Source organism: Plasmodium inui, assembly GCF_000524495.1.
Source record: "Plasmodium inui San Antonio 1 unplaced genomic scaffold supercont1.20, whole genome shotgun sequence".
Lineage (NCBI taxonomy): Eukaryota > Apicomplexa > Aconoidasida > Haemosporida > Plasmodiidae > Plasmodium > Plasmodium inui.
In genome coordinates, this window is record NW_008481854.1 from 70,494 (window position 1) to 84,049 (window position 13,556).

Here is a 13,556-nt window from a genome sequence, read left to right on the forward strand (position 1 = left end):
AGGCGCAACATTGTAATCATCACACAAAAGCGTGCGTATGTTATATAATGATATGCAATGTGAATTCTTCATATATACGTAGCCCCCGTGGGGGACGCAAAAGGTGCCCTGTTGCGATACGTTTCACCTGTGACCACGTCGTACCCTTTTTTTTTATACCCCTACCGTTTCAGTTGCCCTTTTGAAAAAAAAAAAAAAAAAGAAGAAAAAAAAATACATTAGAGAGTAATATTTGCTACATTCGCCTGGTAACCTCCTCCAACTTGGTTCAGTTCCCTCCTTCTTTAATTTTCTCTATCTCTATTCTGGTGACCATATTTTTCGCCCTTAAGAAAGCGCAAAATGAGTATAGAATTTTGCTCGCAGCACCTGTTGGCCTATGACAACTCGATAATCGCTTCGGAAAATGAGTAACGCGAGGGAAGATGCGGATGGGTGCCGGCAGTTACGGAGAGCCGCCAGAAAAGTGTTGAACTGGATGCAACGCGCTGATTGCGGTCGGCCCCCCTCCCCTTCCGCCTTCACATGAGACACCGTATTTTTTTCCCCTTTTCCCAACGCAGCATAAAATCCAAGGCGGAAGAAAACCTGCAGCGAATCGTCCAGTGTATGGACGCCCTGAAAAACGGAAAGGATGAGTTTGGAGACGTAGCTTACCAGATGACCAAAACGAACCACTTCAACATACCTAGGTACTCCAAAATTCCCAAAGAGAAAAAAAACACAAAATGGGAAACCTTTGCGCAGAAAAAATTGATGAAAAAGAATAAAAGTGGATTGATTTACGACAAGAATTCTAAAGGGTGGGTTAGACGATTTCAGAAAAAGCAAATAAAGATAAATGAGGATAATGCATCCTTCGTTCATGAGTACAAACCGAGTGACAACATATATGAAGATCCTTTTGAGCGAATGGAGGAAGAAAAGGAGATTAAAAAAATGAAACAAAAGATGAGAGAAATGAAGAATAAATTTCACCAGGAGGGCATATCTACCGAGGACATCAAGTACATTGCTCGCCAGAAGAAGAAGAGGGATAATCTGATGGACAATTTGAAAACGTAAGAAAGGGAGAGAGGGAACGGCAGCAGTAGTGGTAGTAGTGCTGGTAGCAGTAGCGCAGTACATACCAACACCTCTAATGCCCGCTTAGTTACCGACACGTAGGAGGGTCAGACGTATCAGATGTTGGGCCGTCTCCTCCCCCGTGAACCCTCCGTTCGATGGCCTCCACTCGCGGAGGTGTATTGCATGCCTTCAACTGTACAACCGCCATTCCCACTGCTATCCCATTTTTTTTACACCCCCTCTCCTGTAGGGCCCAAATTTCCTCCTCGACGTTTGGCCGAAAAGACAAAAAACTGAAAAAGGAGAAAAAAATGGAGGTGAGGAATAGCGCCATAATGAAGCAAAAGTGCGAGAAGCGCTCAGTCAAGGATGAAATTAAGCAAAATAATAAGCTGGCCTCCATTGTTTTGAAATCCCTCTAGTGGGGGAAGGGAAGACCCATCGGGGCAATTTTCAAGCAATCTCCTGTTGCTGGTTCGATTTATTTGTGGGTCCTCCTCCGGTATGACCCCCTTGTGAAGAATAATTTGACCGCATCGCATATGTGCCATTGGTAGGTATATCTCCTTGAGACTTAGTTCCATCCCAATTTGCAAAGCCTCGCACTCAGACGCTGCACGTTCAGAAGTCCGTGTGATTCTAATTAAGACGATGCTCTTTATTTTATTTTACTTTATTTTTTTTTTTTTTTTTGCCTAATTAAGAGGAAAGCCATTCTCATCATCTTTATTTGCCTAATTTCCCCGCCAACTGATTTTTTCTTTTTTTCCTTTTTTTTTTTGTCCTTTCTGCGCGTGTGTTAACCTCTCCCAACGCATGCTTCTTTCACCATCCGCGTCGCGTCCAGTTGCGCGCCTCCCAAAAAACAGTTGTCGCGGTAGTAATCGTTACCCGGCAATTTAAGTTTGCACATATAGCTGGTTATTATCTGCCAGGTGTGGCTCAGGTAAAAAAAAAAAGAAAAGATATTATGCATACCCTTCACCCCATTGTGGAGAAACCAAACGTGTCCGTTTGGAGTAGTCCCTCCTTATTGTCACTGTCCATGTGATAAAAAGGGAAGCGGCCTGGATAGGAAGAGATGGACCCACCTGTAGAGACTTTTCCTCCGTTGGATGTCCTCCCGTTAAAGGAACTTTCAGCAGTTTGTAAATCTTTGGTTTCTTTTTTCTCTCCCCCTCTATGGTTTATGGCTTATCCGAGGTGACACCGCGAATGGGAAAATTTTCTGCAAGGCAACAAACGCCAACGTTGCAGAGGTTGGTCATTTAAAAACGTCGTAACCCTAAGAGAGCAATTATGTTGTGATGGTTTGGCCAATGCTGCCAATAGGCTTCACTAGCATAGAGGTATATACATCACCACTGCGATGGTGGGAAGGAAAATTCACGGTGGGAGGTATCATCGTGGACATCCCTTCATAGTAGTTGCAAAAGAGTTTTAAAGAACACCTTTTCGTCGTCACCTCAAAAATTGGGAGTGCATCAATTCGGGGTGAAGTTCCTCGGTTGTTATATTCCCCATGAATACACAATGAAGAAGCGACTGTTTTTCCCCTTTTTTTTTCATATAGGGGCGTCAAAAAGGTGAGAACTGTTTTGCGCGAAAAAAAAATCGCAGTGCACTCGTCATTTGGTTCCCACACTGTTTTTTTGCTGCTCCCTCGTTTGGCCACTTCACCATTTGGGCTACTTACCCAACCCTGTCGCGCAATTGCGCAGAACTCAGCTCAGCGCTGTTGTACGTTATAGAATTTTCTGATGAATAAAGGATGGAAAAAATCGCCTGACCTTTGAAAAAAAAAAAAAAAAAATAGCTAGCTCGTTCAGAATATTCTGTCATCCTGCTGTAATTCGCCGCAATTTCGTCGCAGTTGCAAATTTTATGAACAGTCATAATATTTTCGCGAACGTTTCACGGAACAGTCTGAAGAACGCATATCCTACCCTCTGATAATTCCCCAGTATGAAGTATGCACATTTTTTTTTGCGGCGAGGGGTTAGTTGCAGGTCCCCCCTGAATGCGTGCGCGATGCAGAGAGTGGCATTTAGAAGGTACTACTTTGCCAGCGTATGCCCAAATGAGATAGGCGGGAAGGTGGTGCAGGGGCGCCTTTTCACCAGTAAGGCGGGCATGTCTGACAATGCCGCCCACAGGGGCATGGAAGGACAAAATGGAAGCAGCGGAAGTGAGGAAAGTGGGAAGAATGCCGACACGAGCGAAAAGGGCGAAAAAGGCGAAGGCGGCCAACACGCCCAGTTCAACCAGCAGGGCAAACCCGCGGAGGGCGCAGAACAGAGGAAAGAACAAATGAAGGAAACCAACTACGAAAAATTTAACAAGGCGGATTTAATTAACGAAATTAAGAAAACAAAACGAGACATAGAAGAAAAAATGGTGGATAATAAAATATTAAAAGACAAGTATCTGTCCGTATTGGCAGAAAATGAAAACTTAAGACACAGATATGTAAAGGAAATCGAAAATAGCAAGCTGTACTGCATCAGCAATTTTGCAAAGTCACTCCTGGATGTTGCAGATAATTTGTCTCTAGCCATTAAAAACATCAGCGAAGAATCGCTCAAGCAGAATGAAGAAATACACAACATATACAAAGGCATACAGATGACGGAGACTATACTACATAACATTTTTAATAAGTATGGAATCGATAAGTATGACCCGATTAATGAGAAATTCAACCCGCTCTTCCACGAGGCACTCTTCGAAATTAATGACGACACGAAGGAGAAGGGGACTGTTGCGACCGTTGTGCAACAGGGCTACAAGATAAAGGACCGCATTTTGAGGTACACCTTGTGACGGACTGAGACGTTTTACAAACCCTGTTAAGGAGTTGGCTTACCCGAGCCGCTTCCCTGCGTGTCTCCCATTCGACGATTACATATTTTTACACCCATCCCATTTTCCTTCCCCTCGCAGAGCTGCCAAGGTCGGAGTTGTTAAGAATTGAGCCCTTTAGAAGGTCTCTCCATATGGGGGCTTCTATCACCTCGCTGCTGTGGTATCGGGTAGCCTCGATATGTCCTCTTCGCAGTTAAGAAGGCGTACCCTTCGGAGGGGTCCCATACAAGGATGGGGCAACCACTTTGGGAAGACCGTTCAGCGCGATGTTAGGGAGCGTAATGAATTGACTTCCAACACCAGCATATCAGGAATTTTTTTTTTTTTTTCTCTTTTTTTTTTACGCAAGGCGCATAGTCGTGCCCCCCCTCGCTTGATCGCACCAAACGAGGGAGTCACAAAACGTGTGCACCGTTTGGTTTGCACCAAAAGATATCCAGACAACGTACGTATTGGGGCCTATACCTTCGGCCATACGCAAACGGAAAGGGCAGCACTTCAGCGCAAGAGCAAAGAGATTGCACCTTTCACCTCCAAAACGGAAGGGTGTTAAAAACGCGCAAGAATGTAAGACACAGAAAAGAAAAGCAGCCAGCTGGGGTCCAATTCGAAGGCCGCGAATTCATTCCCACAGGTGAAAGGGTATCCTAGCTGAAAAGGGTAGAAAAAAGAAAGAAAGAAAAAAAAAAAAAGAAAAACGCGTAAAGGGGAAGAAACGTCTATATAACCGTTTTACAATGTTTATTTCCCCTTTCTGTGCACCTGAAAATTTTTCCTCAAATAAACCCAAATGAACGCTTTTAAAAATGACCGGCAGAAAAAGGAGAAAAGAAGGGAACACCAGGGCATAGCATAGCAGCCAAGATCAACCTGTACGCCAGCTCAGGGCTCTTTTTAATTCTTCCCCGTTCAGGGGCAAGTGATCATCCATCGCTCATCTCCTTTTCGCCCTTTTCTTAACTGACTAAACCTAACAAACAGGGGCGAGAAGCAAAGAGGTGCGATCTTATTTCTCGCGGTCGGTCCATTTTTTCCTTTTTTATGTGAAAAAAAAAATTGATTCATCTGCTTTTCCGCGTGAGAAGAGGGGGGAAAAAATAAAATAAAAATAAACCTACGACCCGCAGTGCATATATATATGTACCTCGGTTCCCGCCCTATAACGGATGAGACTGGGTGGTTCATCTGACTTCGTGCTTTTCCCTAAGTAGGCCGCCTCGAGCAAACAGGAATAACATGCACATGTAGGCGGCACGAGAGCGCATCCGCTTTTGCATGCACACCGATAATTCGCTACGGTAATGCATGGACGTCGGGATGGAAAGACGCCTTATTGTGTCAAAAGAGCATTTTTAAATGTGTACAAAAAGGGATGATCAGATATGTACATGCATACGTACGAACAATACGACACGCAAGGAGTCGTTTTGCTCCCCCGAGATGCGCTCACTCCCCTGATCTGCAAATGATATCGAAGCCGCGCCCAGGATGAGCATATCACCCCCATGTTGTACCGCTGCCTAGAAGGTGTAAGTGGATACTTCGGCACTTCCGACCTGCGGCATACGTTTTTAAGCAAATCGCGCCTCGGTTGGAATCGGAAGCCTACGCCGTCCGTTGCCCCTAGGCTCTGTACCCACAAATTGACATTTTTTTTTATGGAGAGTTTCGAGTTTTCACCGTGTGGCAATTTTGGCAAACATTTACCGACTTAATGCTTCGCAAAAATTAAAAGCGGCGCTATACAAAATGAAATCAAATTTTGCGGGATTTTCAATTGAATTATTCTCCTCCACTCTGTGTTGAATCAGTTTCCCTATTTTATTCATTCCTTTCGCAGTTGCAGTACGTGCTCCCTTGCCGTTGGAATCTGTGTTGCGCCATTTTGCAGTTTGGCCATTTTGCAGTTTGGCCAATTTTATGCGCCCCAATGGGTCGCCTCGCCCTTCCACCGCCGCTGTAAAAGCTGCTTCCCCCTTTTTGCCATAGCGAGATATTCACTGCGTAGTACCCAATAAAGAGTATATACCCCCAATTCAGTTCTTTTTCCTTCGTCTCCCCTCCCCACCTGAGTATACACTCAGCAGAAAGAAGCAAATTTAGCAAATTGTATCGAAACGTAGCAACAAATTTGAAGCAAAAAAAAAAAAGAAAACAAAACAAAACAACACCACTGGTGGTACAGTTTTCTTCTAACTTTTTGCAATTCTTTTCTTTTTTATCCCCCAACGGAAAAAAAAAAAAAAGAAAGAAATACTTGCCCCATCGCACACCCACAATATCGAAAAATACAAAGTGAAGAAAATAAGTTTTTTTTTTTTTCTTTTTGAATTGCAGAACTTTCGTTTATTCCTGCTACACACACCCTTACCTTTCATTACACATCCCTATGTGCTATGCATGTCTGTACGTGCCATATGGGGAGCATACACAAACGTTATGTTTAACTACCTATGTGTACGTATGTGCGCTGCGAGTATTAACTGTGTATGAAAAATAAAAAAGAAAAAAACAGGAAGGACGGTCGGAAAGAAAATTACGTGTAGGTATTGGAAGGAAAATTGTTAACTGCTCTGTTAAGTGAACGCACTGACGTGGCCAGCGACGAACGGGAAAACCGCCATTTAACGAAAGGGAAAATCGGCAATTAACGAACACAACGACATTAACTCTGAAAATCGCAAACTGCCATTCGCTGCCAATTCGCAGTTGGTAAACGTCCGAGTTGTGCATGTGTCCAGTTCAAATTTGCGGAGTTCCACTTTGTTGAATTTTCCCCTTTTGAGTTTTCCACCCCCTCTGAGTTAGCAACTTCCTGAGTTGGCCATTTTTTTCGAGTGGTCAGACGCCTGAATGGCCACCTCGCCAACGCTTTCTCCTTTCTAACGGTTGATGCCAATTTGATTCTGCGCGAAAAAATCGACACCGCGCACCATAGTGGCCAGCGGTTGTGGACCGTTACCTGCGTGCATCCCGTGTGTACGTGCGCAGAAGTTGCGCGCAGAGTGGTTGCCCCAGTTAGCCGCTTACCAATTCGCGGTTGCCATTTGCGGCTGCTATTCCCCGCTGCCTTTCCCCGCAGCGTACCTGTGTGCATGCTATTCTATGTGTGAATTTTTTTTCCGTCGTCGCCGTCACCAACACGAAGGGAAACCCTGTGGCTGCGCTCCAACCCGGCCCCAACGAATGTGCATATGATGGGTACGTGCCTACACCCTCTGCATGCGTGATTATTCATGTGCGCTAAAAGACCACTACGTAAGCCAATAACCGTTAAGGGCGGCTGAGTAAATACCACTGCCTACCGAAGGTGTACAGATGAATCCTCTCCGCCTCCATAAAAAAGAAAAAAAAAGTCGCAACTGTGTATGCAACGGTAGGCGTCACGTTTATGCAGGCTGATATGTATATTGACTCACTCCCATTGATTTATTTTTTCGTTTTGTTTTGTTCCTTTTGTTTCCTTTTTTTTTCTTTTGTTTTTCGTTTTTTTGTTTAGTTGTTTACGACTGTGTTCATCTGTTGTTCGACAGTTTGTTCATTCGTCGCTCGTTCATTTGTCGTCCATTCGTCCATTTTTTCTTCGTTACTTGCTGATTTGTTGCTCATTTGCTTCTCATTTGCTGCCCATTTGCTCCTCCACGTTTATCCTTCAACTGCAACGGCCGAATCGCCGCGCGAAGATTTGGCAACCGCTTCCGTGCGATGCGGCAGTGTACGTACGCAAGTCGTAATCTGCACGCGCCCATGCATACATTCATACATGTGTACATATGTGTACGTTTCAAAACAGAAGTTGAGAAGAGCCCAACCAGTGAATAAGAAGAAGAAGGACGATCGTCTCTTTGTCAGTGGACCAAAGGAGGGAAGGGGAGCATCAACCTATTTCCATGTGCGTTTATTTAAACAGGAAGATAGAGGTGCATTGGATTTCCCGTCTGGATTTCCCATCTGGATTCCCCATTTCAGGACTTACCAATTTTACGCCCCCTTCGCACAGAAGATAAAAGAACCCCATCTGGCCTCCCCTCGTGAGAATCTCCACTTTGGAATTTAATTCGCCTCTGGCTTGGTTACGAGGCCTGCTTCCTCTTCTTCTTCTTCTTCCTCCTATTTGCCATCGCATAGGGGAAGCAAAATTGACTCCATTTTAGAGGGACGCTGTTATAGCTTCGTCGTCATAGCTCCATCGTCGTAGCTTCGTCGTCATACCTCCATCGTCATAGCTCAATCGTCGTAGCTTCGTCGTCATAGCTCCATCGTCATAGCTCCATCGTCATAGCTTCCCCGTGATAGTCTCCTTGGCGTTATCCCATTTCGAGCGGAATAAACGCCTGTAGACTCGGCCCACAATCCGAAGTAAACGCTTTTCTCCCGCTCCTATGGAAGAGCAGAAGAAGAGGAAACTGGAGGAGGGTAAGAAAGAGAACAGCTTGGTGGAGAGCACCTCCCCCTTCCCCATGAGGAGCAGAACGAGCTCTGGGTCGATAAACTTGCAAATCACGGAGACGAAGAATAAACAGGGGGTCTACCCAATAACGGAGAGTAACCTAAGAATCCAGGAAGGAGAAGACAGATGCGTCAAGGCAGAGGAGTTGTTAAAAAAGTACGTCAGTAATGTTTTTGAAAATGAAAGGACCCTGTATATTTACTGCAAGTATGTGATGCTGCACTACGGAAAGGATCTAGTAGCTCCAAACGAGGTGGACTCTCTTGATTTCGAGATGATAAACGGTGGAATCACAAACATCCTCATCAAAGTGGAAGACACGTCGAAGCAGGCCAAGTACCTCATAAGACTGTACGGACCAAAGACTGACGAAATTATTAACCGAGAAAGAGAAAAAAAAATCTCCTCCATTTTATACGATAAAAATATATCCAAAAAGATATATGTCTTTTTTTCCAACGGGAGAATTGAAGAATTTATGGATGGATATGCCTTATCCAGGGAGGAAATAAAGAATCCAAGATTTCAGAAAATGATTGCAAAGAATCTGAAGCTCCTACATGATATCGAGCTGAATGACAATCTGTACAAGGAGCTGCAAGTCACTCAGAAGGTTCCTGGGACGAGACCTTCCTTCTTATGGAACACCATCTGGAAGTACTTTAATTTGCTGAATGAAGAGAGGAAGAAAATTTACCCCTTCGATGCTAAGGCGAACATTTTAAAACTGATCGATTTTGATATGCTGCGGGAGAACATACTTGAGGTGGAGAAACTGTGTAGAAGTGAGAACTCACCCATCGTGCTGTGCCACTGCGATTTGCTCTCTTCCAATATTATCAACACTGGGGGTGGCGCCATAGAAGCGGGGGGAACGCTTGGCTCGACTGCTGCTGCGACTGCTGCGGTGGGCCCTCCTTACAACGCGCACAACGATGCCGCTACCCTCGCCACCCCTGCCCACGATGGGGAAACCATCTGCTTTATCGACTTCGAATACTCCTGCCCCATGGAGCGGGCCTATGACATAGCTAACCATTTCAACGAATACGCCGGATTCAACTGCGACTGGGATTTGACTCCCTCCAAGGAAGAAGAGTATCATTTTATAAAGCACTACTTAGCCACAGATGATGAGGAATCAATTAGGAAGCTCATCCAGGAAATACAGCCCTTTTACATCTCCTCGCACATCAACTGGGGTCTTTGGTCCCTCGTGCAAGGCATGCACTCCCCCATTGACTTTGATTTTATAAACTACGGCATGACTCGCCTCACTGCGTCCTGCCTGCCGATTTTTAGATCCAAGGTGTCCAGAAAAGCGGACCAATGAAGTGGCATGGATGAGCGGTGGAGAGGCACCCCGCAATGATTCCATATGGCTGAGCTGTCCGGAGAGGCCGCCTAACGAAGCAACATTGCTGTAATTACCACAGTGTGGAACTCCCCTCCGAGAAATGCCTTCACAGATTCACCCCTGATCGTGCCCTACTACCGCTAAGGGAGTTACCAAATGGGATGCGAGTGAACTCAAGAATGGAAGCCGCGTAGCAAATCGAGACGTTTGTGTAAAAGTCCAGTCCAGAGGAAGGCTCTTCTATCGAGCCCGTATTCTTGGAGCCTTCATTTATGGAGTCCTATTTGCCAAGATCCCTTTTCTCATTCGTTTTTCCAGGGAGGGAAAACCCCATAATTATTTTTCCACGCAAGAGATGAGGAGGAAGGCACCCTTACGGCAGATCCCCATTTTTTTGGTTCCCTTTTTTGGATAAACATAGCAATGTAGAATGGTGCGAACCCCGCCTAGTATGCTGAGGCGACAGGTAGTTTGCACGGAGAGATGAGCGACACATTGGGGTGATTATCAGATGAGGTAATTTAACTTTCCCCCAATGATGTGCACTAATGAGTGCCAAATGGGGGAGTAGTAATCGGTGCTGAATCGATTCAGTCTCTCTCTTCGTCAGTGAACTTTTCCAGTCAGCCATTTTTTGTGCCTCTTCATTTTTGCACAGTCTATTTGATGGCAATGTTTCGTGCCGCCCAGTCTTCCGCCCAACCAGGCGCCTAGTCTGGCCGCCGGATGAAATGTTGCCCCTATCGTTAAGTAGTGCGTGGAGATACACAATTATTTGCCCCTTTAAGTTGTCGCTCCTCGTCCTGCCGCTTCCCCACCGCTACGTTTGGCTTCTTTATTTTTTCTTCTTCTTCTTTTCTTTTTTTTTTTTCTTTTTTTTCCCCTTCATTTGGCCATAATTGAAGTTGATTCAAACTCTATTTATACAATCAAGAGAAGCAGCGTCAGCATCAGAGTTGATGTTTTTAATTTTTTCCCTTTGCCACGTGAAGAGGTCTGCCTTCTAGTTACATCTTTGTTTTCATCCTCTGATGGTGGTGCTTCTTCTACTTCTGGTATAACGTGGGTCGTACACATCATGTAGAGAGAGTTTGCTTCTGGATTGCTCATAAAGCATCCCCCTTGTTTTGCAGTAATGGCACAAACTAGAGGAAAACGGATTGTTTGCTGATTCGTAACCGTGGTTTTCCATTTTTGTCATTCGGTTTTTGTAAAAGCCACAGTTATGGGCAAAGGCGCTGCTATGGGCACGTGACAGTCCTCCCCTTCAGTACACACCTTGTAGAGGCATTCCGAAAGGGGCACCAAGACGGGTCGTCCCTGGTACACAATTGAAGTTCGCCCCTTTTCTGATGGCAACCGCATGGGGAAGAAAACGCGCCACGTGGTTAATCGACGTGCTTAATCGACGTGCTTAATCGACGTGGTTATTGGACGTGGTTATTCCATGTGCCTATTCCACGCGCTTATTCTACGTGAGTACTTTTTGATTTATTTTAAGTTCACTTTCTGGGTAGCCAATTGGTAGCTATCTCCTACGCGCAGCGACTGTCCAGAAGAACCTTCCCATATGGGAGAGGCAGGAACAGGAAAAAAGAAAAAAATGAAATGAAACGAAATGAAATAAAATGAAAATGTCCAAGTGATATAATTAATGGCATCATCTAATCATGACATGGAGGCATCAGGATGAAGTTTGCATGGGAAGACTGAATAGTCCACTGGGGGGAGGTGCCAATTGCCATTTGTGGGGGCTGACTCTATGTGGGCCGATACTTCTGGGAGAACACCCACTGGGGGGAGGTAGAGAGGTTGGAAATTATTCCATGCGCAGCTACGTCTCGACAGCGCTACCCCGCCGCCACACCACCCACTAGTCGATGACCAGGGGGAGGTTCTTCCGCGCGAAGTGCTCAGAGGGGTCCGGCTTCCTCTTGTGCAGCTTTCTGTCCACTTCCTTCCGAAGTGCCTCGTAATACTCACCCAGGTCGGAGTCACTCAGGTGATCATATTTTGCATACTGATTGTAATCCGCCTGGAAGGGAACCCGCTCCGAGGGAGCATAAATGTTTTCCCGCAACAGTTGGGCGATATTAATGTTTTGGCTCTTCTTCATATTCTGGTCAGCGTCCATTTCAGCTTCCAACAGAATCTGTTTCGTTTTTTTTTTAATTTCTTCAAAGAAAGATTCGTCAGTGATATTGTTTTTTTTCATGTAGGTAGCCAAATGTACAATTGGATCTCTTTTTTTCCATGACGCTTTCTCTTCCTGTATTCGAAGCTCATCTGGATCTGCAAGGGAGTGTCCCCTCGCACGGTACGTGATTGCTTCGATGAGTACAGGTCCACATTCCCTCCTTCTCATTTGATTTATCTTCTTTTTTGCCAATTTGTAAAGCGCGATCGCATCGTTTCCATCCACTTTATAAGTGTCTATATTGAATGCCTTCCCCTTAGAGTAATTATTTTGCAGGTCATCTGTGGAGCTCCTTGATCCTTCCATGCCGATCGCCCAGTTGTTGTTTTCTATGACGAAGATGATCGGCAGGTTGTACGTGGCGGCCAAGTTTAGTGACTCGAAGAACTGCCCGATGTTGGTGGTCCCGTCTCCCAGGAAGCACGCCACGACGTCGGTCTCTTCACGTGGGGAGGCGGGGGAGGAGGCCCCATCTGGAGAGACCTCCCCGTTTGGTGAAGCTGCCCCACTTGGAGCAACCTCCCCCCCCAGGGGGAACTCCCGCTTGTACAAAATGCTGTAGGCCAAACCGACAGCGATGGGGATCTGCTCTCCGATGAAGCCAAACCCCCCAATGAAATTTTCACTCTTGCTGTAAATATGCATGGATCCACCTTTGCCTCTGTTTGTGCTTCCATAGTAGTTCCCATACAATTCATTAAGCACCTTTTTTGGAGGAACATTTTTGCTGATGGCATGGACATGATCTCTGTATGTGCTGGTGACAAAATCGGACGGCCTCAGATTTTTAATGATTCCTGAGCTGATGGCTTCCTGCCCATTGTACAGATGCACGAACCCGTTTATCCTCTTACTATAGTATAGTTTTGCAACCAGATCTTCAAACATCCTTCCCAGATGCATGTCTTCATAGAGCATCGTAATTTCCTCTTTGGTGATCTTCACATCGGAGAGGTAATCCTTCAGTTTGTTGTCTGGCAGATAAATGTTGTAGTTGGGTTGGTTGTCCGACTTGGGGGGGCATTCCTTAGTTCCTTCGACGGGTACATGGTTTTCATCGTTTTCATCCGTTTCATCCTTTTCATCGTTCTCATCGTTTTCTTTTTTACTGTTGGGTCGTAGTGTAGGGCTTCTCTCATCGAGTTGAAAAATCTTCACCGTTGGGTCGTGCACCTTTTTCGACTGCACGACCTGGGCCTTCATCGTGCGGTGAGGGGCGTCATCTTTTATCATGTCCCTTCTTATGACGTCACCCTGTTTCGCAACATTTTTTTTCACTCCGACTGTAACACTCCACGCGCTTGCACCACTTTTCCCAGATGCGTAATTCAGAAACAGGGCGTTGGGCTTCCTTTCCATGTGTACAGCTCGGCTGCCCTCCCCCCTCAGGAGAAGTGCCAGGAGGAAGAAGCATACTTCGGTCTTCATCGTTCCGCAGGTCCCCTGCCTCGGTTGGTACTTCCGGTTGACTCACCCCACTTCGTCACTACGTCGCTACGTTGTCAATGCGTCGCTGCTTTCTCACTATACCGCTGCTGTATCGCTGCTCTGTAGCTACTTTTCCACTTGCTCAATTTTTCCTCCCTCGCCAGAACAGGAAACGCCACAAATGTGCAACC

General features: G+C 45.6%; 4 protein-coding genes across 4 annotated transcripts; 3 read left to right on the forward strand and 1 right to left on the reverse strand.

Annotated features, from left to right (window-relative positions):
* Positions 1-342: 342 nt before the first annotated feature.
* On the forward strand, positions 343-1,490 carry C922_04135 (hypothetical protein; the record flags this gene model as incomplete). The annotated part of the gene is made up of 3 exons (XM_008819720.1): positions 343-410; positions 564-1,061; positions 1,319-1,490. The coding sequence occupies 3 exons, from the start codon at positions 343-345 to the stop codon at positions 1,488-1,490; spliced, it is 738 nt and encodes a 245-aa protein (XP_008817942.1).
* Positions 1,491-3,099: 1,609 nt separating this feature from the next.
* On the forward strand, positions 3,100-3,891 carry C922_04136 (molecular chaperone GrpE; the record flags this gene model as incomplete). Its single annotated transcript, XM_008819721.1, has 1 exon — positions 3,100-3,891. One exon carries the CDS (start codon positions 3,100-3,102, stop codon positions 3,889-3,891), a length of 792 nt encoding a protein of 263 aa, XP_008817943.1.
* Positions 3,892-8,315: 4,424 nt separating this feature from the next.
* Positions 8,316-9,716, forward strand: C922_04137 (ethanolamine kinase; the record flags this gene model as incomplete). Its single annotated transcript, XM_008819722.1, has 1 exon — positions 8,316-9,716. The coding sequence occupies one exon, from the start codon at positions 8,316-8,318 to the stop codon at positions 9,714-9,716; it is 1,401 nt and encodes a 466-aa protein (XP_008817944.1).
* Positions 9,717-11,613: 1,897 nt separating this feature from the next.
* Positions 11,614-13,365, reverse strand: C922_04138 (pyruvate dehydrogenase E1 component subunit alpha; the record flags this gene model as incomplete). The annotated part of the gene is made up of 1 exon (XM_008819723.1): positions 11,614-13,365. One exon carries the CDS (start codon positions 13,363-13,365, stop codon positions 11,614-11,616), a length of 1,752 nt encoding a protein of 583 aa, XP_008817945.1.
* Positions 13,366-13,556: the final 191 nt, after the last annotated feature.